Source organism: Hyla sarda, chromosome 6 (genome assembly GCF_029499605.1).
Source record: "Hyla sarda isolate aHylSar1 chromosome 6, aHylSar1.hap1, whole genome shotgun sequence".
Classification (NCBI taxonomy): Eukaryota; Metazoa; Chordata; class Amphibia; order Anura; family Hylidae; genus Hyla; species Hyla sarda.
In genome coordinates this window covers 271,413,204-271,440,872 of record NC_079194.1, presented here as the reverse complement: position 1 = coordinate 271,440,872, position 27,669 = coordinate 271,413,204, and the positions used below count along the sequence as shown (strand labels likewise).

The 27,669-nt window shown below is 42.4% G+C and overlaps 1 protein-coding gene across 1 annotated transcript in view; it reads left to right on the top strand.

Annotated features, from left to right (window-relative positions):
• Positions 1-20,378, top strand: part of BRMS1 (BRMS1 transcriptional repressor and anoikis regulator) — a 36,609-nt gene extending 16,231 nt beyond the window's left edge. The window contains exons 5-11 of the mRNA XM_056527305.1: positions 2,696-2,775; positions 5,286-5,382; positions 5,796-5,888; positions 13,044-13,108; positions 15,091-15,130; positions 18,478-18,601; positions 19,927-20,378. Of these exons, the coding sequence (XP_056383280.1) occupies positions 2,696-2,775; positions 5,286-5,382; positions 5,796-5,888; positions 13,044-13,108; positions 15,091-15,130; positions 18,478-18,601; positions 19,927-20,050 (623 nt within the window). The 3' untranslated portion in view covers positions 20,051-20,378. The remainder of the gene's footprint in view (positions 1-2,695; positions 2,776-5,285; positions 5,383-5,795; positions 5,889-13,043; positions 13,109-15,090; positions 15,131-18,477; positions 18,602-19,926) is intronic.
• The last annotated feature ends 7,291 nt before the right edge of the window (positions 20,379-27,669 follow it).

The following is a 27,669-nucleotide window of genomic DNA, read 5'->3' as shown; positions in this document are numbered from 1 at the left end:
AAAACACTCGTAGCCCACACAAAAAATGTATCTACAACACACTAGTTTACACTGTTTGGTCCAGCAGATCTGTAAGTATATATTACTTCTACGACAAAGAAATTATTAAAAAATATTCACAATATCCGGTTTTCAATGTACATGTTAAAATATCAATGTCCAATCTGGTTCATTAGTACATCCTGTCCGGTCACAAAAATCAAATCATTCTTCAGTCTTCCTTGGTTACTGTTGTCCTCAATAATCTGATCCATGTGTTTCCCTGAATGCCTTTGTAGCCTACAACTGTGCTTTTGTGATGTCAGCGTCCTACACAAAACATTAAAACAGAGATTGAAGCTTCATTTACTAGGTATGGTTCCCCATGCCAATCCTATTGAGTCCTCTTTTAGGTCTCCTTTATATTGCCATTTCTTGTGCTTACTGATTATCTCTGGACATGCATTGCTTATGTTATTTCATGCTATCAGTTTTCTGTATTGCACTGCCTTATCTTGTGTAGTTGTCATTGTTTATTTTTGGAAAATATAAATACAAAAAAAAATTAGAGTAAAAAAAAAAAGTCTGAGATTAAAGCTTTTGAGCTGTAAGTTGTCATTATTGATGGCAAAACGTTGGTACTTTAAAGCGTAGCTGTCAACACCACAGCCATACTTTGTAATGGCCTCTTATTCTGTCTAGTCTGTTTTTTTCCCCTGTGGCTATACGCATCCCTGTTCTCCTGCACTAGGGCTGCACGATATATCGCAAAAGCAATCGAATTGCGATTTTTGCTTTTTGCGATATGGCGATACGCCCCCCCGGGAAAACATGCAATTATCTGCTTGGGCTGGCTCCCGGGCATGCTGGGAGTAGTAGTTTCACAACAGCTGGAGGCACCCTGCTAGAAAAACACTGAGCTAAGGGCGCAGGGAGAAAAATAAAAAAACCTTCTGCTAACCTAGTCCCGGTCCCTGCAGATTTGTCTCCGTGCGCTCCGGAGTTTCCTCTCTTCTTAGTACAGGCAATAGGACCTTTCCCTTTTCAGCCAATCACTGGCCTCAGTGGTGTCACGTGTCAAGCCAGTGATTGGCTGATGTGGAAACGTCTTGTACTGCAGCAATACACTAGGTTTCCCGGGTCCCGTGGAAGATTTGAAATCTGCCCGGGAAACCCAGTGTATTACTGCAGTACAAGAATAAAAGAATGTGACAGGAGGGGAGGGAGGGAGGGGGGGGATGTGACAAGGGGGTGGAGAATGTGATAAGGGGGAGGAGAATGTGACAAGGGGGAGGAGAATGTGACAAGGGGGGAATGTGACAAGGGGGGGGGGGAATGTGACAAGGGGGAGGAGAATGTGACAAGGGGGGAATGTGACAAGGGGGGGGGAATGTGACAAGGGGGAGGAGAATGTGACAAGGGGGAATGTGACGGGGGAGGAGAATGTGACGGGGGGGGAGAATGTGACAAGGGGGAGATGTGAAATAGGCGGTGGGCATAAAATGGGTAGGTAGATGTGAAATGGAGGCGATTGGACATGAAATGGGGGATTTCACCATTTTTTTTATTACTTCGCATATTGAAATCGCAATATTTAGGCCCAAAATCGCAATCGCACATTTTCTCCATATGGTGCAGCCCTATCCTGCACAGTCATCTGTTGTTCTCCTGTGGGCGTTCCTAGGCAGTGATGTTGCTTGCCCTCTCTGCTGTAAACTTACTGACCCTTAGTTGCCAGGTTGGCAGTAGCAACCAATCAGCAGCAGCCTCCCCCCTAAAAGCTCTGCTCTCTGTTCACCTTGGATATACACAGAGTGGAGGAAAGCACAACTACATACACATCTCAACTACTCACACACCTCAGTACTGCTGCGCATACATAGCTAAGGCCTACACATACTCGGCCCTGCTGAACACACACACCGCTTCAGTACATGGCTCCAGCTATCCTCCCCCTCACCCTAGTACATCATTATGAAGAGAGACAGCAGGGTTGTCTGTGTAGGACAGTGGTCTCAAACTGTGGCCCTCAGGATGTTGCTGGTAGCTGAAGTTTTGCAAAATCTGAAGGGCCCCAGTTTGAGACCACTGGTGTAGGAGATAGGACACTACTGATAGCTTCTGCCTCTCGGTCTGCTTTCCCAGCTGTGTCGGTGAGAACAGAGCCGGCAGCTTTGCCTACTCTGGCACTGTTCTCTGCAGAGTGATTGACAGGCCGACACAGTGCTAAGCCGTATTCCTGTATTCTGTGCAGGCTGTGCAGGAGAATTGCCACAGTCAGTTTCCAGTTAGAGACTGATGGAGAGCAGCGTAGTATATGGGGACCCCTAGTGACTAGTGTTTTAGGGGCAATTTTCAAAGGTAAAATGGCCTGAAAAAATAATGCAAGCATATTGGAGATGCACTTATATTCACAGGCACGAATCATTTGGGAAAAACATTTATCTGTGACAGTGCCTATTTAAGGAACTTTTGGGTTCCAGATATAGGGTAAAAGTTATCAAAACCTGTGCAGACGTAAAGTTGACCAATTGCCCATAGAAACCAATCAGATCACTTCTTTCATAAAAAAAAAAAAAAAAAAAAAAAAAAAAGCCTCTCGAAGATAAAAGAAGCGATCTGATTGGTTGCTATGAGCAATTGGTCAACTTTTCCTCGGCACAGGTTTTGAGAAATCTCCCCCTATAGTCTTATGTCTGGATTTATGTTATTTCAGGTATCTATAAGGGATTTTGTCTGGATGTCATAAAAAATCGATATGAATGTGAACTGCAAGGTGCTAAGCAACATTTAGAGGCAAGTAACAGACTTTTGGAATTGTATTTATTCCCTCTCCTCCACAGTTTCCTGAAAATACGGTATGAGGGAGTAGAATCCTGGATTTTGTTTTCTTCCTGTCTATTGTCATGTTGGATTGGGTTAAAGCATCTTGCTTACTCTGAATGGGGAAGAAACATTATGTTGATGGATGAAATATTAGGAGATGACTTGTGAAACCCTTCCAAGGAGTAAGCTAGAGCAGTGTTTCCCAACCAGGGTACCTCCAGCTGTTGCAAAACTGCAACTCCCAGCATGCCCGGATAGCCGAAGGCTGTCCGGGCATGCTGGGAGTTGTAGTTTTGCAACAGCTGGAGGCACCCTGGTTGGGAAACACTGAGCTAGAGCACTATATTTGGATATTAAAACATCCATTAAGGGCCTTTTACATGGGTGATTATCAGTTGAATTATTACCCCATATAAAAGGCGCATGGATCAGCCAATGAACAAGCAAATGTTTGTTCATCTGCTGATCACTGTTATAGTGCGGCCCTTAAAGGGGTACTCCGGTGAAAACCTTTTATCTTTTAAATCAACTGGTGGCAGAAAGTTAAACATATTTGTAAATTACTTCTATTAAAAAAAATCTTAATCCTTCCTGTACTTATTAGCTGCTGAATACTACAGAGGAAATTCTTTTCTCTTTGGAATGCTCTCTGATGACATCACGACCACAGTTCTCTCTGCTGACATTATAATAATAATAACGCTTTATTTATTGTTGTCCTTAGTGGGATTTGAACCCAAGTCCCCATTACTGCAAGGCAACAGTGCTAACCACTGAGCCACCATGCTGCCCTTAGCATACATCTGCTATGCATGGTTGCTAAAATGGACAAAGATGTCAGCAGAGAGCCCTGTGTTCGTGATGTCATCAGTGTTCCAAAAAGAAAGGAATTTCCTCTGTAGCATTCAGCAGCTAACAAGTACTGGAAGGATTAAGATTTTTTTAATAGAAATAATTTACAAATATGTTTAACTTTCTGCCACCAGTTGATTTAACCCCTTAAGGACGCAGGACGTAAATGTACGTCCTGGTGAGGTGGTACTTAACGCACCAGGACGTACATTTACGTCCTAAGCATAACCGCGGGCATCGGAGCGATGCCCGTGTCATGCGCGGCTGATCCCGGCTGCTGATCGCAGCCAGGGACCCGCCGGCAATGGCCGACGCCCGCGATCTCGCGGGCGTCCGCCATTAACCCCTCAGGTGCCGGGATCAATACAGATCCCGGCATCTGCGGCAGTTCGCGATTTAAATGAACGATCGGATCGCCCGCAGCGCTGCTGCGGGGATCTGATCATTCATAATGCCGCACGGAGGTCCCCTCTCCTTCCTCCGTGCGGCTCCCGGCATCTCCTGCTCTGGTCTGTGATCGAGCAGACCAGAGCAGGAGATGACCGATAATACTGATCTGTTCTATGTCCTATACATAGAACAGATCAGTATTAGCAATCATGGTATTGCTATGAATAGTCCCCTATGGGGACTATTCAAGTGTAAAAAAAAATGTAAAAAAATGTAAAAGTAACAGTAAAAAAAAAAGTTAAAAATCCCCTCCCCCAATAAAAAAGTAAAACGTCCGTTTTTTCCTATTTTACCCCCAAAAAGCGTAAAAAACATTTTTTATAGACATATTTGGTATCGCCGCGTGCGTAAATGTCCGAACTATTAAAATAAAATGTTAATGATCCCATACGGTGAACGGCGTGAACGAAAAAAAATAAAAATAGTCCAAAATTCCTACTTTTTTAATACATTTTATTTAAAAAAAAATTATAAAAAATGGATTAAAAGTTTTTTATATGCAAATGTGGCATCAAAAAAAAGTACAGATCATGGCGCAAAAAATGAGCCCCCATACCGCCGCTTATACGGAAAAATAAAAAAGTTAGAGGTCATCAAAATAAAGGGATTATAAACGTACTAATTTGGTTAAAAAGTTTGTGATTTTTTTTAAGCGCAACAATAATATAAAAGTATGTAATAATGGGTATCATTTTAATCGTATTGACCCTCAGAATAAAGAACACACGTCATTTTTACCATAAATTGTACGGCGTGAAAACAAAACCTTCCAAAATCAGCAAAATTGCGTTTTTCGTTTTTATTTCCCCACAAAAATAGTGTTTTTTGGTTGCGCCATACATTTTATGATATAATGAGTGATGTCATTACAAAGGACAACTGGTCGCGCAAAAAACAAGCCCTCATACTAGTCTGTGGATGAAAATATAAAAGAGTTATGATTTTTAGAAGGCGAGGAGGAAAAAATGAAAACGTAAAAATTAAATTGAGTCCTTAAGGCCAAAATGGGCTGAGTCCTTAAGGGGTTAAAAGAAAAAAGGTTTTCACCGGAGTACCCCTTTAAAGTAAATTGTTGTCATGTAGTTTGTATGACCCTTAGTCTTCTGCTCGCTCTAAATGTTTCCTAGTCTTGTGTTTTTATCATTCATCCATCAATTTATCATATGTTATGTTTGCAGAGTGAGAAGGTTCTCCTGTTTGATAACATGCAGTGTGAACTTCTAGAGCGTATCCAAAGGCTGGAGGAGGATCGCCAGAGCATAGACATTTCATCTGGTATGAATCTACGAATAGGAAAGTAATCTTCATACTGATGGGTCACACACTGGTATTTATTTATAGAGTTTACACACCTGTCAAACTTGTGTTGCTGTGTTTTGCTGTGTTGCCTTTTATACCACATGCCTTTCCTGTAGATTGGAAAAGGCATGTATTATAATGGGCACCATGTAACTCTACATATTTAAAAGGAAAATGTGAATACATTGGTAACTTCCATTAGTTACAGTGGCTTATTGCTTGGTCTTACAGTACCTAGACCTGTGTGATCCGCCCATTATTGGAAGGAGCTGCCTCAGGTACTAGATGGACAAACCATCTTAGCCTATGATGGAAGCTACTGCAACTTACTGGAATTGTACCCCTAAACAATTATCACCATGCCTAACATGTATTTTCTCATTCATTAGAGTGGTGGGACGAAGAGTTAAGATCAAAAAGAAGCCGCAGAAAGTGGGATCCATTCCGATCTGAGAAGAAGAGAAGGGTCCCGTTAGTTTCTGGTATCCTTTAGTTAAACTTATATATATATATATATATATATATATATATATATATATATATATCATTTTGCAGGATTATCTATTCTTGCTGGAACAGTAACTGTAAGCTATTCAAATACGGATCTGGGAGTGAATAAGGTAAACCTGCTCCGTGAAGCGGGAATCAGGTATGGAGTCTTGTAGAGAGGTATAGGGAAAGTGACTTCCAGTCCCCACACAGCAGTAACTGTGGAAGGTAGACAGCAAGACCGAAAAGTCATCATAGCCACAAATATTATTGCCAGGCAGTAAAAAAAATTAAAATGCCAGGACTGCAGCTTTAATTGTGATATTCCTGGTAATATCATTAGAGGTTAATAATTATTATCTCTCAGAACTCTTGGGGTTATGAGGAAAACTCCTTATTAAAGAAGTATTGTCATTGTAGTGATCCTATTTAACTTGGAAAGTTGAAACATTTATGCAACACATGTTTCTTCTGCACAGTTTAGAAGATTTATAATGTCAGACATTTCAGGACCCTTTCATTGGTTTTGGTCCATTTCCTGTGGATACAGCCACCATCGCAGTTCTGTCATGGTGGCCAAGCTTGCTTTGATGCGTCTTCACATTTTTCCTAATGTAACTAGACAGAAAATCAAGACCATATTTGCTGTAGCTTCCAACTACTTCTCTGTACGTAGACCAGCTGTGAAGCAAGAAAATAGCAATACATATTCAGAGCTGCAAGGCCCCCACTCTGCTTTGGTGCCTGGAGGAGAGCCTGACTCAGTCTCGGAGGTCTATCCTGCCAGTAGAAGGATCTCAGAGTAGCATTCAGTTGTTTAAAGAACCACTTAGGAGGAACAACAGGAGAGAGGTGAAAGAGATACAAAAACTTAGGAAGATAGATCATTTTAAAGATGTTCACCTGGCCTTATATACATCTAAGCTGGCCACAAAACCCACAGAAGCATCCCCCTCCGAGGAGGATAGGTTCAGTTGGAGCCTTTTAACATTAACATCTGTAGCTCTACCCGGCATGAATCCCGTCTGGTCAGGGTGAATGAGGGAAGTGATAACCCCCCTAAGCCTATTTGCAAGAATTTTAGCGAGAATCTTAATATCCTCATTCAAAAGGGAAATAGGATGGTAAGAGTCCGGCAAAGTCGTATCCTTCCTGGGCTTAAAGATAACAACAATTAGGGCCTCCATCATAGAGTCAGGGAGCCTCCTCAACTCATAGGCTGCGTTATACAATTTAAGTAATATAGGGATCGGTTTCTCCTCGTTCATGCCATACCAGGTCCCAAACATCCTGTCTAAGCCTCGTGTCTTCTCAGAGGGCAATTCCCTGATGGCCTGAGACACCTCCTCTACTAATTTAACCCAAACCATCTGGAACACAAAAATAACCAGAAGAATACAAATCACTATAAAAGGCTTGAAAACCCCCATTTACGAGCACCGGATCTCGGACTAAGGTTCCATCTAACCCACGGATACATGGGATAGAGGACACTGGCCTAATCTCCTTCACGAAGCCAGAAGCCTTCCAATTTTGTCCCCAAACTCAAACAAGGCTGCTTCCCTGTCCACCAATTTCAACTGCTCCCGGTCCTTTTGTATAATCAACAGAGGCATCTGGGCCTTAGCCCACGCCTGCTCAGCCTGGGGAGAGGGATCCCTAACCACTGCCACCTCCAGCACCCCAATCTCTGACTGCAAAGCCCGCTCCCTAGCTGCATAAGAGGCCCTCTGGCCAGCTACCCCCGCTATAAAAGCTCCCCTCGAAGTTGCTTTGTAGGCATCCCACTGAACCAGAACATCAGGATGATCCCCCATTATGAGTCCAATAGCCAACATGCGCCTCCCCCAGGGCCTCAGAGACCGGTTCAGAGCAGAGCCACCCAGGATGCATACACCAGAGTTTAGAGGAGGAATTGGGACCTAATCTTAGAGTAAGAAGAAGAGCAGAATGGTCTGAGATCCCTCTACTAGTATATAAGATATCACTTACCAGAGGCAGAAGGTCAGCCAAGCTATAGGCCAGGTCAATACAAGAGAAGGACTTGTGCACCGCAGAATAGAAGGAGAAGCCCAAGTTAGTCGGATACTTCCACCTCCAGACTTAAGTGAGAGCCAACGCCAGACACCAAGACGCAAGTTGAGTAGGACCAGGGTCCACGGCATTGGTGCAATCAAGCTGTGGGTCCGGGACAGCATTAAAATCTCCTACAAAAAAAATAGGGTCAGTAGGGAAAGTAAGTAATTTAGCAGTAATAACATCCAATACCTCCATTCGGAAGGGAGGAAGAACATACACGGACACCAAAACAAATCGTAAAGAATACAGAGAGCAGGGAAGAATAACAAAACCCCCAAATGATCACATCTGGTAATGATAGACCGTGTATGGCGCCTCGTGTATTACCCAGTGGTAAAGTGGTTATACAGTGGTCAAGTTTTCAAGCCCCTTAAAGGTGGCCGCTCACATTGTGGCAAAAAATTTAAGAGCATATCACCTCAAAATAGAGGTACACTGATGTAGCCTGCTGCCAAGCCGGAGGGTCTCCAGGGATCAGCAAGAGCCGTCCTGTGGTAGTATTCAGAGTAGATAGGGAAAGTAGACCCTCGATTCCAGGCGCCGCTGGCTCAAACATCAGAGTCACGAAATTTCTTGCAAAAGATCCATGTATGGATCACTTTTATTCTAATAAAAAAATAATAAAACAACAAGATGGATGATGCATTTCGAGGGAAGCTCTCTCTTCCTTAGATCAGTATAATAATACAACAATTAACAAAATGTTTAAAGCGTACCTATCAGATACTACAATTTTTTTTATATATATCACTCAGTACCTAATCCTGACCATGTACATCTAATTCTTATGTGTCTAGCACCTTTATTTTTTTATTACACTTTTAATTTAGCTCACTAGTCTGAATTCCTCCCAAAGGGAGGGGGCGTGGCCTCACTGGGCAGGTCTCCGCCCCCTCCCTCAGTATGCTGTCTGCTCACATCTCCCCCTATCATTAGCTTGTCCTCACTGACAGTAGCGGGACACAAGCGGACAGTGGGAGGATTTTTCCTCCAGCTGTGAGCCCTGCACTCACAGCTGTCAATCAAGAAAGTGTGTCCATGACATAGGTGATGATGCATGGACACAGCAGGACTAGTATGTGTCCAAGCAGGCAGGGGGGGGGGCAGTTGTTTGACTTGCTTTTTTCAGTATGAAATACTGAAAATTTTCTAATGAGAGCAATTGCAAAGCCTATTGGTTTTGCATACTTTACAACATTTCAAAAGTTTTTGTATCTGACAGTGCCCATTTAAATGTAGTGTGAACTGGCACCAAACAGATTGTGGGGATGGCCCAGTGGTCAAATGTTATGTCAGGTAGTTCATCAACGGGTATACAGTATAATGGAAGCAAGTGAATATATGTAGAAATCAACGTAAGACTATAAAAAACAAAAGAGAATATATAATACAGTACTTAACCTGCGGGATCGCTGGCTTTTTGTTAAGTTCCCTACGCTCTGTAGCACTGTAGGTCCCAGGAGCGCGTCACACTGTAATGGTAGAGTAGTTATGGATGTGTCACTAAGAGCCGCAGTCACATGTTGCGGCCGGGCCAATGGGAACGCAGAGAGTACATATTCACTCGCAATGCAGTAAGATGGGAGTGTGGGTGTGAAAGAGTGGACCTGCAGCGCTTCAAAGTGTCACATACAGGTACTGGATCCAGAGTGTTAAAACATTTATAAAAAGTAAAGAATGCGGAGGGTCATATTCTTAAGTAGGATACCAATGCACAGGAAGTCTATGGTGCAGTAAGGCGGTGAAATAAATCTATAGATAACCAGTGTATATCCATTATGAAGGTCCTTATAGAACTATCTTAAAAGGGAATGTGGCATACCATACTAATAGATATGATAAATAATAAATTAAATATAAGATCAGGTGGTAAAAATGTGTATTTAGGTAAAATAGGGGGTTGGACCACATGTCAATAAATATAAATAATAATAATTCAAAAAAATGTATATAAAAAAGAAGGATGAGGGTGTATAAAAAATGTCCCTAAGTATTCCAAAAATATATTATATTTATAGAGAGTATAGTAATGATAAAAATATATATAGATGATATAAAACTAGACATGTACCAAGGAGAGGATGGTACACATAGGCGGGTATCATACAAGATTAACTTAGTGAAACAAATCTAGCAGCGCACATGAATGGTAGAGGTCTCCTAGGGAACATTCAATAAGTTTGTTCAAACCGGACGGAGTGAATGTTTGCAACTTATAGATCCAGTAATTCTCTCTTTTTCTCGGGGTACTGAATCTGCGTGGGTCTTCTCTTGGGATGCTCTCTATAGGGATAATGGTGGTGCATCCAAAATCTCGGTTGTGTTCAAGGGTGAGGTGTCTTGACACACTGTGCAGTAGGAAACCGTGGGCAGTGTTACTTTGGTGTTTATTGATTTGTTCTCGTAGGCAGCAAATAGTGCGACCTACCTATTGGAGTTTGTATGGGCATTCTAGAACATATATAACATAATGTGAGAAGCAGTTAAGAAATGTCTTACTGTCAAATTGTTCACCAGTTTTGTTGGAGATGAAATGTTTGCTTCGATTATTGATGTTGGTACAACACTTGCATCTAGGAATACCACATGAATAACAGCCTGTGGTGCTCAAAAAATTCTTGGTATGGGGGGTGCCTGTTTTGAGTCTGCTTGGGGCAATTATATTGCGTAGTGTCCGTCCTCTTCTAAAAGTAACTGTGGGTTTTGGAGGTAGAATGTTGCTTAAGTAGGGGTCCTTCAGTAGGATGGGCCAGTATTTACACATGATCCCTTTAATTTGTGTATGTTCCCTTGTGTATGTGGTGACGAAGATGGAGGACCGGTCGCAGCCGTCTGTTTTGTTGCGGGTAGTTTTAGTGAGACAATCTGCCTGTGTGTGAGTGCTGGCACATTTGAAGGCAGACTCTATAATGGCTCTGGGATACTTTTTTGCCTTGAAGCATGTCTTGAGTGTGTCGCTCTGTTTTTTAAAATCATCAAACAAGGAGCAATTTTTTTCTGACACGTTTAAACTGTCCGTAAGGGATATTTGAAATCCATTTTTTGTAGTGGGAACTGGAGAAGTCTAGAAAGCTGTTGCTATCTACTTCTTTGAAAAAAGTGCATGTTCTTAAAGTGGTACCTCCATCATGAAATACGACCACATCGAGAAACTCTGCATGGTTATTTAAAAATGTTGTGAGTAAAATGTAATCCCCAGGTGTTTTTTTTAATTAAGATCACTTAAAAATTCTTCCAATTGGCACAGAGATCCTCCCCAAATAATAAATATATCGTCAACAAAATGTTAAAAAAATATATACATTTGGAAAAGAATGGTGACAGTACACAACTTTTTTTCCTCTAAAAGTCCCACAAAGAGTTTCGCAATACTGGGTGCCACTTTGGACCCCATGGCAGTACCAGTGTGCTGGATATAAATTTTCATTATGTATGTGCAGTATACGTTTTTTTTTAACATGGGACCCTATGTGTAATGGTTGGCACTTAAGTGGCATTCATCATAGCTAAGCGTCGGACATATATGTTGGGGACTTCCCCTGACGCGTACATCTAAAATACACCGCTAACACTGTGTGAACCGAGCTTTAGTCTGCTCAGGCCAGCTTTATGATGTCTTCTATGCTGCTGCTGCTGCTTTTTAGGTTGTACTATGAAGTGATATTAGATTATGACATCCTCTTCTATTTGGGTGCAGTATATGAGAGACATAACAGGCTAGCTTTCATTTATTAGCTCAGGGACAAATTAGAGATTAAGTTGGCAGTGCAGAAATCTGTTGAAAAATGCCATATGCAAGTTATATAATGGCCAGAAATAGAGCTACTCCTCAGCTTATCCGAAAGCTTATCCTGAAAGGTAAATGAAACTACGGGTACACTTTAAATTAATCCTAATATCTTGTTTTCACCCTGGCCACTCAGCCTTAATGATAAAATGACACTTTCATATAAATTGAGGATAACAAGCTGAGCTGTAAATACTCTTTAAGCAATTATCCATTGTGTTAAATCATTAAAGGGGTATTCCAGTAATTTTTTTTTTATTTGACTATGCTACAGGGGCTATAAAGTTAGTGTAGTTCATAGCATAGTGTCTGTACCTGTGTGTGACGGTTTTCTCACAATTCTGTGATTTTCACTCCAATATATATTTTTAACAGCATACAAAATGACTGTTGTCTCAGATTTTTCCCAGCTTGCAATGCGGCAGAGACCTGACTCACTAGTCAGCTGATGACAGGGAGCCTGTCTGCTTCAATGGGTGGAGGGATCAAACTGCAACTAATGCCACAGCTGTAGGCACCCTGATTGAAAACCACACTGATTTGAATGGATGCAGCTCATTTATGTTTCAATGGGTGGGGTGGCTGATTTGTGGGAGGGAGGAAGATGGAATTCTGGGATTTGTAGTAAAAAAAAAGAAAAGTCAAACAGGAAATACTAGTTCACAAACAGCTAGCCGCAGTGTTATGGTAATCTCACAACATAACCATTTAGCCCCAAGACAAACGCAGATCCTTCCTAAGCATGTCCATTACTGTCTTCCAGGTACATACTAAAATCCCCTTATGCTGGATAACCCCTTTAAATTAAAGTCTTTGGTGACTTTCTCCATGAGAGAAGGTGCAATGCCCTGGACTCCATATGTGCCAGTCACTGCAGGAAAAAGGTGACCGACAGCTCCACATCTGCAAAGCACACGTAGGTATGACCGCGGTGCCCTCTCCCTCCCGAGGCTGCAGCACCAGGCAGCCTATAGTCACTTTCCTGGGAGAAGGTTGCCCCCAGGATTGCCAGCAGCGTTAAGAGGAGTGAATCCCCCTTGTCTTGCTAATCAGTTTGGACAGACAGGAAGTTTAAGTCCCAGACCAGGAAGTGGTTTACAGGGAAATATTAAAAATAAAAAAATGACGGAATAGTCCCTTTAAAATGTAATATAAATAAAGATTAACAGGAGTAAAAGTAAAAATGAAAATGTATTTATTTTCACTGTTTGTTTATTTTAGCATGTATAAAAGCTCTGCTATATATCTGTAAAAATGTAGATCTCCTTGACTATTATGCTAGGTCCCTATATTGTCTACATGTTGCGGGATCTAGATATCCTAGAGGACTGGACTGCTATTAAGAAGGTAATTTATATGTTCTATAATCTTTATGGGAATGTTATGAGGAATGCTGCAACATTTGACATAGTCTGTACTGATGTGATATTATGTACTGCAAATTATAATCATATAATTACAATTGCAGTGATATAAAAAGCCCAATTGTAAACACACATACAGTGGTCCCTCAATTAACAATATTAATTGGTTCCAAGATGACCATTGTATATTAAAAACATTTATGTTGACATCATAACCTGGTAATTGGTTTTGAAGCCACAACATGTCATGCAAAAATAGGAAAAAGTGAGGATTAAAGAAAAATCAATAGATAAATAATACAGATAAAGTAACTCCTTACATATAGATGAAAAAGAAAGAAATCACGGGGGCACTCACGGTACTTCGTTCAATGCAGGTTTCTTTATTCAGGTAGCGGATGAACACATGTTCTGGCGGGGCGCCAGGAGCGAGCGTGTGGGACTGGTGTCACACAGTGTCCTAAAAAAGTAAAATAGAGCCGCCCCACTTGGAGCAGCTATACCTGGCACAGGTAAAGAGTAGTACAGAACATGTAATACCTCCCTGTACTGTAGGGGGCACTACCAGCCAGCCAGCCAGTGCATACACTTCAAAAATACAGGTGTTTTACCAGGGAAATGCCCATTCTGATTGGTCAGTTCTTCCAGCCATTTACACTCTTGCAGATCTGGACTGTCTGTAGTATTGTATGTAGTGTATGGTTTCAAGTTACAATGGTCCAGAAAAGACAATTGTATCTGGAAAATATTGTGACCTGGGACCATTGTAAGTTGAGGGACCACTGTATTTAAAAAATAAATAAATTTAAAAAAATTAAATAAGATTTCCTGTTCTGTAAAGAAAATAAATAAAACATGAAAACTAGAATTGGCATTGTGCATACAAACATAATAGCTTCATTGTTCTCTGTATCAATCAGTTAGAACCACTCCAGAAAAATGGAAGCTTAATTCTGATTGGCTGCTATGAGCGCCATTGACACATGTATATAAGACCTCAAATAAATCATGAAAAAAAAACAGGATTTCAATATAAGATTTTATTTGTAGTTAATATGTTATTGAGAGAACTGAATTGTGAGCTAAAAGGAAAACGTTACGATGTTCAGCAAGGAACAATTCACTGTATATGGAAGCTTCCAACCACTGGGCAGTTTTCATTCTTTCACAGTATATACAGTGGTCCCTCAACATACGATGGTAATCCGTTCCAAATGGACCATCGTTTGTTGAAACCATCGTATGTTGAGGGATCCGTGCAATGTAAAGTATAGGACAGTGGTCTACAACCTGCAGACCTCCAGATGTTGCAAAACTACAACACCCAGTATGCCCAGACAGCCAACGGCTGTCCGGGCATGCTGGGAGTTGTAGTTTTGCAACATCTGGAGGTCCGCAGGTTGACGACCACTGGTATTGGAGGTTATACTCGCGTGTCCCCGCCGCTCCGGACCATCACCGCTGCCCTGGATGTCGCCTTCCATTGCTGTTGCCGCATCCCCGGGGTGTCCCCGACGCTCCGGCAAGGCCTCTGCTTCCCCGGCATCCTCGCTCTCAAGTTGCCGCCATCACGTCGTTACGCACGCCGCTCCTATTGGATGATGGGACGGCGTGTGCAGTGACGTGATCACGACGATGGAGAGCGCCGACGATGCAGGGGATCCCGAATAGGACGCGCCGGAGCCCCGAGGACAGGTAAGTGATCGTCAGCGGACCACACAGGGCACTGTAAACGGCTATCCGGTGGCAGCTGAAGCAGTCTGCGCTGCCGGATAGCCGTTTATGCGATGGCTCCGACATACAAAAGCATCGTATGTTGATGCTGCCTTCAACATGCGATGGCCTCTGAGAGGCCATCGTATGTTGTAATGATCGTATGTTGGGGCCATCGTAGGTCGGGGGGGGGGGGGGGGGGTCACTGTACAGATACATTTGATGGATTCTCTTTTTGCTTTTTTACTACAGGCCAAAGCAGCGGTTTCTCCCCAGAAAAGGAAATCGGACGGTAAGTAAATTTTGAAAGTGGAATAAAAAAAAAATATATACAATAAAATTTCAGTAAATATCTAACAGAAAAACTGGACAGAAGGGTCAGGGGTCTATGGAAAACATAGGGAGATCCCAGCTTGCTCCTGGCCTCCACCTGAGCGCCTACAATGTCAATCATGGAGCATAAACAATTGGTTTCCTCCCCATATGGAGAGTCTCTATGAAATGAGCATCATGGCTGTAAATAATAATGCTTCCCTATATAAGAATATATGTTATATCAAATCCACAATAATTATTACCTGTCACTTTTTTTTCCTAGCCCCACCCCTATGTGTTTTTCACCTACAACTAAAAGTTCTGTTCGCGGGAGCTTTTTTCCAGTTTACAGATCCCATATACTACCTCCTAGTATTATTGAGGGTGCAACCATGAGATCTCTACAGGTACATGATTTTGGTAGCATAATGTGAACATGATATAGCAAATCGTTTGACATTTTGCCTGCTACAGTACTCTGTAATTGAGAACTTGTGAGTGATTGTTACACAGTTCTTGATTCTTGAGTTTTTAAAGGGATTGTGTCATCAGAAAATGACCTATGGTATAGCCCTTTCCCCAACCCATGACGTACATATACATCAGGGGGTGGGTAAGGCAATGGGGTACGCACCATAACTAGCAGATGCCTACTGCTATCAGCAGCTAATATCTGCTGGTAATGACTGATATAGGCGATGATTCCGGTGTCCATCATTAAATCAATAGCCATTGCTGCATATAAACATTATGTGTCTCATGGCCCCCCTGGCCCGATCCTTCATGGTCAATTGCATAAATGCAAAAAAAAAAATTCGAAAGGCCAAAATTGCTGATTTTCTTGCCACATTACATGGCAGAAAAAAATGTAATAAGTCACGACTACATAAAAATGGTGCAGTTAAAACTACAGCTAATGGCACAGAAAATGAACCCTAAGGCTGCATTCACACTTCATTTTTACATTACGGGTGCTGGATCCGGCCGGGGGAGGGGCAAACCGGGCTCTCCCATACCCCAGCCAGACCAGCGCTGAAATCCATTTACTTTAATGAGCCAACCGGTCGGCTGCGGTCGGCTCATTTTTGACCCGTATGCAGTTTCCTGACCGGACCTAAAACCGTAGTATAGTATGGTTTTAGATCCGGTCACAAAACCGGATACGGGTCAAAAATGAGCCGACTGGAGTCACCGTTTGACTCCGGTCGACTCATTAAAGTAAATGGAGTTCAGCGCTGGTCCGGCTGGGGTACGGGAGAGCCCGTTTTGCCCCTCTCCAGGCCGGATCCGGCACCCGTAATGTAAAAAAGAAGTATGAATGCAGCCTAACTCAGCCTTGTAGGTGAAAAAAATAAGGGGTCAGAACACATTTTTTTCCCCCACAAAACAAAACATAAAGCATTCAAGTTACACACTAAATAATCTCTTTCATATGAATGTCTGGGCCATTCTATTGTGTCTATGTTCATGGGACTTTCCATAAATTTCCTAATCAGGGTTATTTTTGACAACTAATATTTTTCGTTATAGTTTTAGTCGACACTACTTTTTCAGTGGCTAAGTTGTGGTGACTAAATCTATAGCTAAAATCTATCAACATTTTAGTCAACTAACTAAGCATAGACTACAGTGTTAGGTAGAGAAGATTTGGGAAGAGAACCCATCAGAACTAATATTTTGTCTGTAATAACAGGTAAATAGCTATTTACTTCAGGAGCATATAATCAGTTTGCTTTATTTAAGCATTTCTCTTGAATTTACATTACACTTTAACTAGACCCATAAGATTTTATTCCACTAAATCTACTGTACAGTATATTTAGTTGACTAAATCTTTTCAAATTCAAAAACTTTTTATTAATTATTCAACATACAAAGAATACAAAGAGCATGTAATACAAGGTAGTGAAACAGTGAACGTGACCATGTAGGTCCAGATATCACGTACAATGCTCAAACAGTAAGAAACCTGAAATAAAATGATCAGCGTTCTAAGGAGGAAGGGGGGGGATGAAAACGGAGGGTGAATGCAAGGAGAAGGTGAATTAGAGAGAATCGGGTAAGGATGAGCAAGAGGGAAGAAGTAGGGGCAGTAAGAAGACAGCCCATAGGGGCTAAGGTCGGAGCATAAAGCCAGGAAAAGACTAGACGCCAAGAAGAAACATGAGGCAGCAAAGGACGCAACAGTAGACCAAGACAAGGGATGGAGAGAGAAGGGTAAAGAGGCTGGAGAGGGGGAAGAGTGGGGTATGAGTAGGGAAGGCAATGAGAAGGAAAAAAGAGGTGACTAAATCTTTTGACCGTTAGTCGACTAATACTAAAACAATTCATATGATTTAAATATGACTATAAAACTAAATGTTGTGTTAGTCAAAAGACTAAATGGCTAAAACTAAATGAAGATTTGCTGTCAAAATTTACACTGCTGTAAATGCTTTTAACAGTTTAGGTAAAACTGCTGCCCCCATAATAATGTACAATAAAAACTATAAAATAAAATAAAAAATCACATTTAGAAAATAGAAACAGATTAGAGAATATAACTTGTTCTCGTATAGGTAAAAAATTAATATATGGGCAACACATTCATTTTAAAATGTAAAAGGTTGAAAAATATAGCCATACATATATAATGTGAGAAGTACTGAACATTTCACCATTTGGAATTCCCAGAGGAAGAACAAAGCTTAGCCGGTTCCTGGAGTATACTACCTGCCCAAAGTCTTGTAATGACTTACAGAGGAATTTTTAGGATTTGGGGAAGTTTATGCTGTTCAGGTTTAGTTGACTGAGACACCCATTCTAAATCCATAGGCATTAAAGGGGTACTCCACTGCCCCGGAGTCCTAAACCTTTAGTTCCGAACGCTGGGTGCGGGCTGCAGGGGTCATGACATCACGGTCACGGCCCTCGTGACATCACGCTTTGCTCCCCTCAATGCAAGTCTATGGAAGGGGGCGTGGCTGTTGTCACACCCTCTCTCATAGGCTTGCACTGAGGGGGTGTGGTGTGACATCATGTGGGGTGTGGCCGTGACTTTACGACCTTTGCAGCCCACACCTAGTGTTCGGAACTAAATGTTCCGGATGCTGGGGCAGTGGAGTACCCCTTTAAAGGGCTATTCCCAACTCCAAAAATGAATAAACAGATCTGTGTGGGTCTGACCGCTGGGCCCGCAGCAGCCCTGATAATGGAGAAAAATTGTCCGTTGAAAGAATGGAGTTCAGTGAAAACCAAAGTTTTGTGATGAAACCTTTCCTGAAAAATACAAGCTGTGATAGCTGAATGAGCCTTGTGTTTTACTTTGTTCTCTGTCCTGCTTAGGGGGAAAAGTTGAGAAGCAACATTTCAGTGCTCGTTGTGAAGATGGCTGCCTCTACTATGAAGGAGAGAGCTTTACTAAAGGAGAAGCCATTATTCTTGACGTGAAAGATGAACCACCCTCACAGTAAGGAACGCTTTAATTCTCTTCATGCAAGCATTCTAACTTTTTTTCTCTAAGTTTCAGAGCTGAAATTACTTCCATGGTAAAGGGAAGGCCAATTGTATTTATAAAAAGTTTGTGAGCAACTAAAGTCCCCATGGTTTTAGGCTTCTTTCACACTGTCAGTAGGACACTGCGGTGTGACAGCCTTTGGGGGAGTCGGGAATGTAGTGGGAGAAAAAATACCGCATGTGCCGTCTTCTTCTCCTGCTAGTCCCGTCAAAAAACAATGATGCTCGATGGCCCCCATATTAGTAAATGGGAACCATCGGGACCCGTTGTGCCCCGTCACAAGAACGGCCGTTAAAGTCACACACAAAAAAAAGAGACTTTAACAGCCATTCTTGACAAAGAGCAACATCAGTGTGAAAGGGCCCTTAAAATGTCTATTTAAACCACGGACAAAAAGTAGTTTCCAAGGATCTGATTTAGAACGATTCTTGCTGCCTGAGATGGAAAAGGAGAAAAAAAAAAAAGGAGAAAAAAAAGGAGAAAACAAAGAGTATTGTATTTGTTCTTTTTATAATGATAAATAGAATGTTTATAACATGGTATTCAATTTATATAACATTCTGGCCTTCATGAAAGACATGTAAGAATCTTTGTAAGTTCTCCAATCTCACCTGAAGACAAGCAAATCCTGGAATACAATGCAAATACTGAAAATACTATTTTTTAAGAAGAGCAATATGCATTTCTGTCTCTAGGGGCGCTGCAGGGGAAAGGTTTCAGTTTAGATTGGTTGTGGGTGGGTTCCATCTTGTTGGTATTACAGTAGTTGATTGTTTGTCCTCTCAAATCAGCCTTAATGGACGTTTATCTGATTCCTATTTATGTTTTCTGCCATCACAGATAACGTTTGCCTATTTTCAGTCTGACTATTACATTTGTCAGTTTTCAGTTTGAAAAACTACTCCACTCCACATTTTTAACATTTTCTGAAAAATTTTTACATTTGTTTTCTAGAAAAGAAAACAGGGATTGGAAATTATACATCTCTTGCGGCAGGGAACATTATTGTTGCTCAGTAACATATGGCGAGAGCTGTGTTCTAGACAGTCTAATGTTAGTGTCACTGTCACAGTGATAATATTTAATTACTGACCCAAAAATGTATGTTTTGGCGGCTTACTCCTGTGTCATGGTCAGCTTCACATGTGGCTTATAAAAACCTGCTGAGGATCTCTAACACAAACCGTGTTCATGTGAAAAATGGGAAAAAACAACGAAAAGTTGTCTCTTGTTTGATATATACCTTAGGAAATGTTGTCAATGTCTTCTGTCTGCAGGGCCGTGATCACAGCAGTGAGTACAGGAGAAGTTTGGCTGAGACGAGGAGACAGCAGCAAAACGAAGATCTATGTTTCGCAACTGCAGAAAGGCAAATACTCAGTGAGAAGGGCTGGAAAATGAACGCAGCCTTACTTATCCTCCAGTGCATCTATAAGGAGATCCTCTACAACATGGTGGTGGCTATTAGCATAGAACTTTATATGTGCAGAGAAAGAGTGCCGTGTCTATGTTGGAAATGAATTCAGCTGAGTGTGTATTGGATGGTGTGTATGGTATGTACGGTCTAGAAATGAAATACATAGAGCTTTAGCTAAATCCAGTAGTGAATGAGCTGAAGCTTTTTTAGAAATAGTATATAAATATTTTCCTATATTTACATTTTTGCACAACTTAAATATGTATTTTTATATCCATTAAATTTGTAGACAATAAAGGAATGTGGTGCTGATCAATTCTGGGATTTGTGTTTTATTTGAAAAATGGTTTATTAGTGCATTAAGAAGTCATTCTACAGTCATTAAATGTTTTGCAGACTAAGATGGGCCTTTGCTTACCCTGGTGATGTAGGAGGGGAATTCTATCTCCATAAGTTTCTGTATGTGTTCCACCTGATGCCAGTGATCCCCCCCCCCTTTTTTTTTTTTGTAAAAGTGAATGGTAGGCTTATTTCTTAGTGTTATAGCTGGTGTATGCTGCCTGGTGGATTGATCTAGATCTCTTAGTGTTATAGCTGGTGTATGCTGCCTGGTGGATTGATCTGGATCTCTCCATCATGAGTTCATATGAGACCTTAACCAATGCCCTGTATAGATATACGCCTTCTTCCTTGTTAAAACTGTGGCGGCAGTGTGGTCGGTAGTTTCTGGGTGCTTCCCACAGCCAGCAGTTTCTCCTAGAGCACCCCTGTGGGGGAACCATCATTTGGAGCACCTGCAGGAGTTGGAGGCGGCTGGGTTCTGGAGTTCCCATGGGGTCAAGTTTGCTATGCACTTGTTTGGGGAGATTCCCTCCTTCCCATCCTTTGTGGACATGTGTGACTGTTATAATGTCTTTTGGAATGCCCATTTCCAGTATCTCCAGCTGAGACATGCGGTTCATGCGCAATTTGGCTCCTTGTATGTGACCCTGGTATTTTCTGAAGTGGAGTTGCTCCTGGGTGCCACCGACCTCTCCAAGCCGCTGACGCAGGCATATGCCTTGCTTCAGTCTGTGGGTCCCGATCCCTTTGCCTTGGCCTATTTGAAGTGGGTGGAGGGTATGCCTGAGCTCTCGGAGGAGCAGCGGAAGGAGGAGGTTGCAGTGGCATATTATGTCACGGTGGTTAGTGCCCGGGACATGCTTATCCAGTCACAATTTATTCTCAGTCTGTATTATACCCTCTTAAACTCTTTCATAGGTGTTTCCCCTTCGGATGTCTGTTTTTTCGTTGTGTGATTGATAGAGAGTCCTTTATGCATGCGGTATGGAGTTGCCCTTGTGTGGTTCCCTTTTGAAGGGCAGTGATGACGTTTTTGGCGGACCTTCTAGAGTTTCCCTTTGTTTTTAACCCTGAGGTTTGTCTGTTGGGGCTTATTAATGGTCTAGAGTCAGGCTCCCATAGGTGTCTTCTCATCCGATTCCTCGTGTTCTGTGCCTGTAAGGTTGTGATTATGGCCTGGAAGGATAATTCCCCTCCTCCTATTTCTCGCTGGTTTAATCTGGTCAATAAGTATGTCCCACAGTATAGAACCCTGTATATAAGTCGTTAGTGCCTAAAAAAAAGTTCGATAAGGTCTGGATGGCTTGGTTGATATTGGGGGAACTGGTTGTCCCCTCGGAGAGTGTGGGATCCCCACAGCAAATGTAAATTGTTATTGCAGTCTATGTGGAGGAACGGTGGGTGCTCTGGGGTGTATGCATGGTGTGTGATTGTGGTTGTGTAGTTGTCTATTGTTGGGCAGTTCTGCTCCAGGGGCTTCGTATTTGGCCTGTTTCCTGGCGAGTGTCATTGTTTTACATGGAGACTCAATTTTTAAGCTGATGTATTGCTATTCTGCTTGCATTTCTCTATGTGAGATTTGACTTGTATCCTGTATAGTTTGGGTGCTCTTGCGGTGTTCTCTGGAGCATTGTTGTTTAGTTTTGTTTTTTGTCTGCCAAAAAAATTATAAATAAATACTTTAAAAAAAAAAGGAGGGGAAGATGACGAGACCCAGGGATGAAGGATGTGCTTCCTGCAGTTTTTCAAGATAAACCATCATTTGCAAATGTAATTAGTACCACTAGCTCTTGCCATTACATAGTACGGTCCAAAAAAGAAGCCTGTCCATTAAGTTCAGCCAGGGACAGGAATGGAAGGGGTATAGGCGGATAAAGGGCAAGGGATGTGATTTTATATTTCTGCATAAGCATTAATGTTATATTGTTCTAGGAATGTATCTAACCCTCTTATGAAGCCCTCAACTGTTCCTGCTGTGACCAGTTCCTGAGGTAGACTGTTTTAGAAATTCAAAGTTCTTATGTTAAAGGATTGTCATCCCTGGAGACTAAACCTTTTTTTCTCCAGATGGAGGCAGTGCCCCCTTGTCTTTTGTGAGGGTTTTAACTGGAACAGTTTTTCCCCACATTCATATACTGTGATAAGGTGGCAAGGAAAGGGTGTATTTCCTTTGCTTACCCTGAAGAATATCTCACCTGCTTCTTAAGTAATGAGGCAGCAGGGAAGGGAGGTGTATATAAGATGGAGACTCAGTCTAATCTGTGCTCTCCCTGGGAAACAGCATGTTGCTGTAGGGGGAGACACTCGGACCCTGTTGAGGAAGCACACAGCTGGAATCTGTGAGTGGTCCAAGAAGTGGTGTGAACTGTGAGTAACAGGTTGCAGGAGTCACATGTTTAACTGGCTGAGGGTAGCTCACCAGATAGTAGTCAGGGCATGCTGATATGTGTAGTCAGTGAACAGACGGTCTAGGATTTTATTTTGTTCCAATGTTATGTTTGTTTTTCCCCTGCAACCTCTCTAAATAAAGCTGGCAAGGTGCCAGGCTTGCATGAATAACCGTTGTCTGCGGGTTTTTTGAGTGGAAACGTGTCCCGTGGCAGTGTCCAGGGCGATCCCGGAGCTATCCCCAAGGAGGAATCCTTACAATACCTAAGTAAGTTGATCATATCCTCTACTTAAAAGTTTCTTTTTAAGTCTAAACAAATGTAATTCTATTAATCTTTCCTCATAGCTAAGATGTTCCATGCCCTTTATTAGTTTAGTTGCATGTCTCTACACTCTTTCCAGTTCTAGAACGTCCCTTTTATGAACCAATGCCCAAAACTGAACCGCATATTCCAGGTGAGGCCGTACCAATTCTTTATAAAGGGGTAGTATTATGTTCCTGTTCAGCAAGTCCATGTCTTTTTTTGATACATGACCATATCCTTCCGGCCTTGGAAGCAGCAGCCTGACATTGCATGCTATTCTGTAATCTTTGATCTACATGTACACCCAGATCCTTCTCTACCAGTGACTCTCCTAATTTAACCCCCCCATAGACATACGATGTATGCAGGTTATTGGTACCCAGGTGCATAACCCTGGGGTATACCACTAATAACCCAAAACCAATCAGAGTATGAATCCTTGACCACAACGCTCTGGGTACGGTCTTTAAACCAGTTTTAAATCCGGTTTTACTACTTAAAATTTCTAACCTTAAACTCCTTAATTTACGTCTGAGAGACAGTGTCAAATGCTTTTGCAAAACCCAAAAACACTATGGGGAGATTTATCAAAACCTGTGTAGAGGAAAAGTGGTGCAGATGCCCATAGCAACCAATCAGATTGCTTCTTTCAAGCAGGGGCCGGAGCATCGTTACGTCACGGCTCCGCCCCTCGTGACGTCATGGCCCGCCCCTGTCAATACAAGTCTATGGGAGGGGGCGTGGCGATCGTCACCCCCCCTGCCATAGACTTGCATTAAGGGGACGGGCCGTGATGTTATGGCCCCTGTATCGCCCGTCATTACGCACAGAGCAAACTCACTCTGTGCAGTAATGATGGCGGGGTGCCGCAGCAGCGATCCCGGGGGTTCCCTGCAGCGGGACAGTGGCGATCTAACATCTTATCCCCTATTTTTTGGATAGGGTATAAGATGCCAGGGGCAGAGTACCCCTTTAAACAGATTTGTGAATGACTTCTATCAGCTGCTGTATACTACAGATATATTACAGAGAAATGTGTGCAGTTCTTTCCAGTCTGACCACAGTGCTCTCTGCTGACCCCTCTGTCCATGTCAGGAACTGTCCAGATTTGAAGCAAATCCCCATAGTAAACCTATCCTGCTCTGGACAGTTCCTGACATGGACAGAAGTGTCAGTAGAGAGCACTGTGGTCAGACTGGAAAGAATTTCACAAATTTCTCTGTAATATTTCTGTAGTATACAGCAGCTGATAAGTACTGGAAGGGTTAAGATTTTTAAATAGAAGTTCTTTACAAATCTGTTTAACTTTCTATCATCAGTTGATTTGAAAACATTTTTTTATCCACCAGAGAATGTGGAGCACACTCTTTGCACAGGGGCCCTCTGCTGTCTGTGTCTGCCCCTGGTAAGTACCGTTGTCATCAGTGTTACCTGCACTACCTCTCTGTACCGACAGGTTAGTGCAGGTGACACTGGTGACAGATTTCCTTTTAAATCTGTTTCCCAAGTGCGGTCCTCAAGTACACCCAGCAGGTCATGTTTTTAGGACTTCCTTAGTCTTTCACAAGTGATATAATTGTGGTCAGTGTGTCAGGCATCACTTGTGAAAGACTAAGCAAATTCTGAAAACATTACTTGTTGGGGGGTACTTAAAGGGGTACTCCGCCCCTAGCATCTTATCCCCTATCCAAAGGATAGGGGATAAGATGTCAGATCGCGGGGGTCCCGCTGTTGGGGACCCCTGGGATCTCCGCTGCAGCACCCCGCTATCATTACTGCACAGAGCAAACACGCTCTGTACGTAATGACCGGCGATACAGGGGCCGGAGCATCGTAACATCACGGCCCCGCCCCTCGTGACATCACGGTCTGCCCCCTTAATGCAAGTCTATGGGAGGAGGCGTGACGGCCACCACGGCCCCTCCCATAGACTTGTATCAAGGGGTGGGCCGTGATGTAACGAGGGGGGGCGGACCTGTGACGTCATGATGCTCCGGCCCCTGTATCGACGATCATTACGCACAGAGCGTGTTTGCTCTGTGCAGTAATGATAGCAGGATGCTGCAGCGGAGATCTCGGGGGTCCCCAATGGTGGGACTCCCGCAATCTGACATCTAATCCCCTATCCTTTGGATAGGGGATAAGATGCTAGGGGCAGAGTACCCCTTTAAGAACCGCTCTTGGGAAACACTGAGCTAAGACCTATGTGTTCTGGTAAATTTCTAATTTCAAACTGGTGGTTTGTAGAGCCAGTAAGATTGAATTTTAGATGAAACCGTTTTCTGTTTATTTACAAAAATAAAACCAAGATGGTAGCAGTGATGCATTTTGGAGGCCGCCACGCCCCATTCATATATCTTAATGGGAGAGCCGAAGATTGCGGAATGGCTCTCCCATAGAAATCTATGGAGGGGGGATCCGTATAGGATAGGGATTTGAGTAGGACAATTTTAAGCCTGTCTGTGTCAGGAACCGTCTGGAGCAGGAGGATTTACCGTGGACAGTTCCTGACCCAGATAGAGGTGTAAGCAGAGAGCACTTTGATTAGACGGGAAAGAACTACATAACTTCCTTTGGAGCATACAGCAGCTGATAAGTACTGGAAGAATTAAGGCTTTTAAATAAAAAAAACTTATAATCTACATGATTTTCTGGCACTAGTTGAGTTGAAAACATTTTGCTTCCCCCAGAGTACCCCTTTCAGGGGTTAAATCATACCTTTCGTTTCAACAAACTTTGCATTGATCAATAGTATAGGCAAGTGTAAAGAACTTTGTTATACATCTTAAGTAATATATCTATAAAACGCTTATTTCTCCTGCTATCAGGTTTCTTCGCACTCTCCGGTTAGAATACATTCCTCTCTGAAGAATCAGATAAAACATTCTCCACCTGTAGATCACTAAGGCATCAAATTACAGTCAGGCAATAAAAGCCTACGGAAGGAGATGGGGAGAGGGGGGGACACAGCGGCATAACAGAGAGAAACAGTACAGACAGCTCTGTAAATAAGACACTTCTCCCCAGGGCTCCCCAGCATTTCAGGCTGTATAGTCTGTGTATGTAGACCTAGAAGTGTAGGCTCCCCTCCTCTGTGTGTGTTGTGTATGGATGTTAGGCTCCGCCCACCAGCCTTGAGAGAACTGCAAATTACACAAGAAGCCTGCAGGGAAGAAGTCTGCTGAAAAAGGCCAAAAAAACCTTATATATTGTCCAAAAATAGTGCTGCTCTTCATGTACATACACAAGGCAGCTGATCCTGAAAAGTCAACTGAAATGATAGATACAATTTAACTCTCATTTAGATGGCCCTGTCAACTTTGACTGCTGCCATCTAAAGGATTAGTAAACAGCAGTGGCAAGCTGGCTATTATAGCGGCCCCAAGCTATGGAAATCAGCTGGGGGCCTCCAGTTATGGGGGGACTTGAGTCCTGAACCTGCACCAATAATATCCAATTCCCTTCCGAGCTGAAGCCCAGATGGGACTAGTTCCCAATTCTAGGGACCCACCTTAAAGTATAACTTTTATTTTTTATATTGTTAAATATCTTTTATATACCCTTGGTGCTCACATATACAGTGATATTGTGATTAAAACTACATAAGGACCAGAACCAAAATTAGGTGGTTATTGTATCCACTCTTAAACACAGAGAATATTGCAGTACTGATTGGCCATTCATTCATCAGTATTGTGACCAAATTAGATTCAGTGCCCTTTATATTGATTCAGATAGCCTCGTAAATTGCAATAAGCTCTCCCTATTGTGGTCTGCCCCTATGCTATTGAAATTCCACACACGTGCACCCCCCCGACATTTCTCTGGAAGGACCCAGCTTTGTCAAGGGTCGGGGTAACATTGACGTGACAGACTCCGTTCCTGCTTTATATAACCTCCATTTGTGGGTATTATTCAGTCCAGTATACCAATCAGTATTCACTTCCTGCAATCATGATATCCTCCCCGTTTCCCCCTCTGGATCTTATTGGTTCTTACTGTGTCAATCATTTATTAGACCTTGTTTCACCACTGACGTAATCAAAGACTCCTTTCCATTCGTCCGTACCAATTATTTACCTGGGTCACGTGCCAGCAAGGTCCTTACTTGTCTCATGACGTTCCTTCCTGTAGATGTTTTCATTGTATTTGCTATTACAGCATCAATCAATTGCTAATCCATACTCTGGTGCTGACATCATCCAGGGTGCTACTTTCATTGGTCCGCATCTTTGTTTACATAGGTCACGTGTCCACGCCGTACCCACCTGTCCAGTGACGTTCCCTGATGTTGGTACACTCCCCTCTTGTTGTGTTCGATCACGTGTCTAGAATTGACTCACGCAATCAGATCCATGTACGAAACTACTTCTATGGTAGGTATAATTCTCACGTGATCAATCTGTGTCTTTGATCATGTGATTCCCCTTCTCACAAGAGGATCATTATGAGGAAGAGAGTAATAAACTAATGAAGAGATTTATGGATAGAGGATATCCAAAGAAATTTATGAGAAGAGCATATAATAATGCTACAAGAAGATCAAGAACATCCCTTTTGGAAGAGAA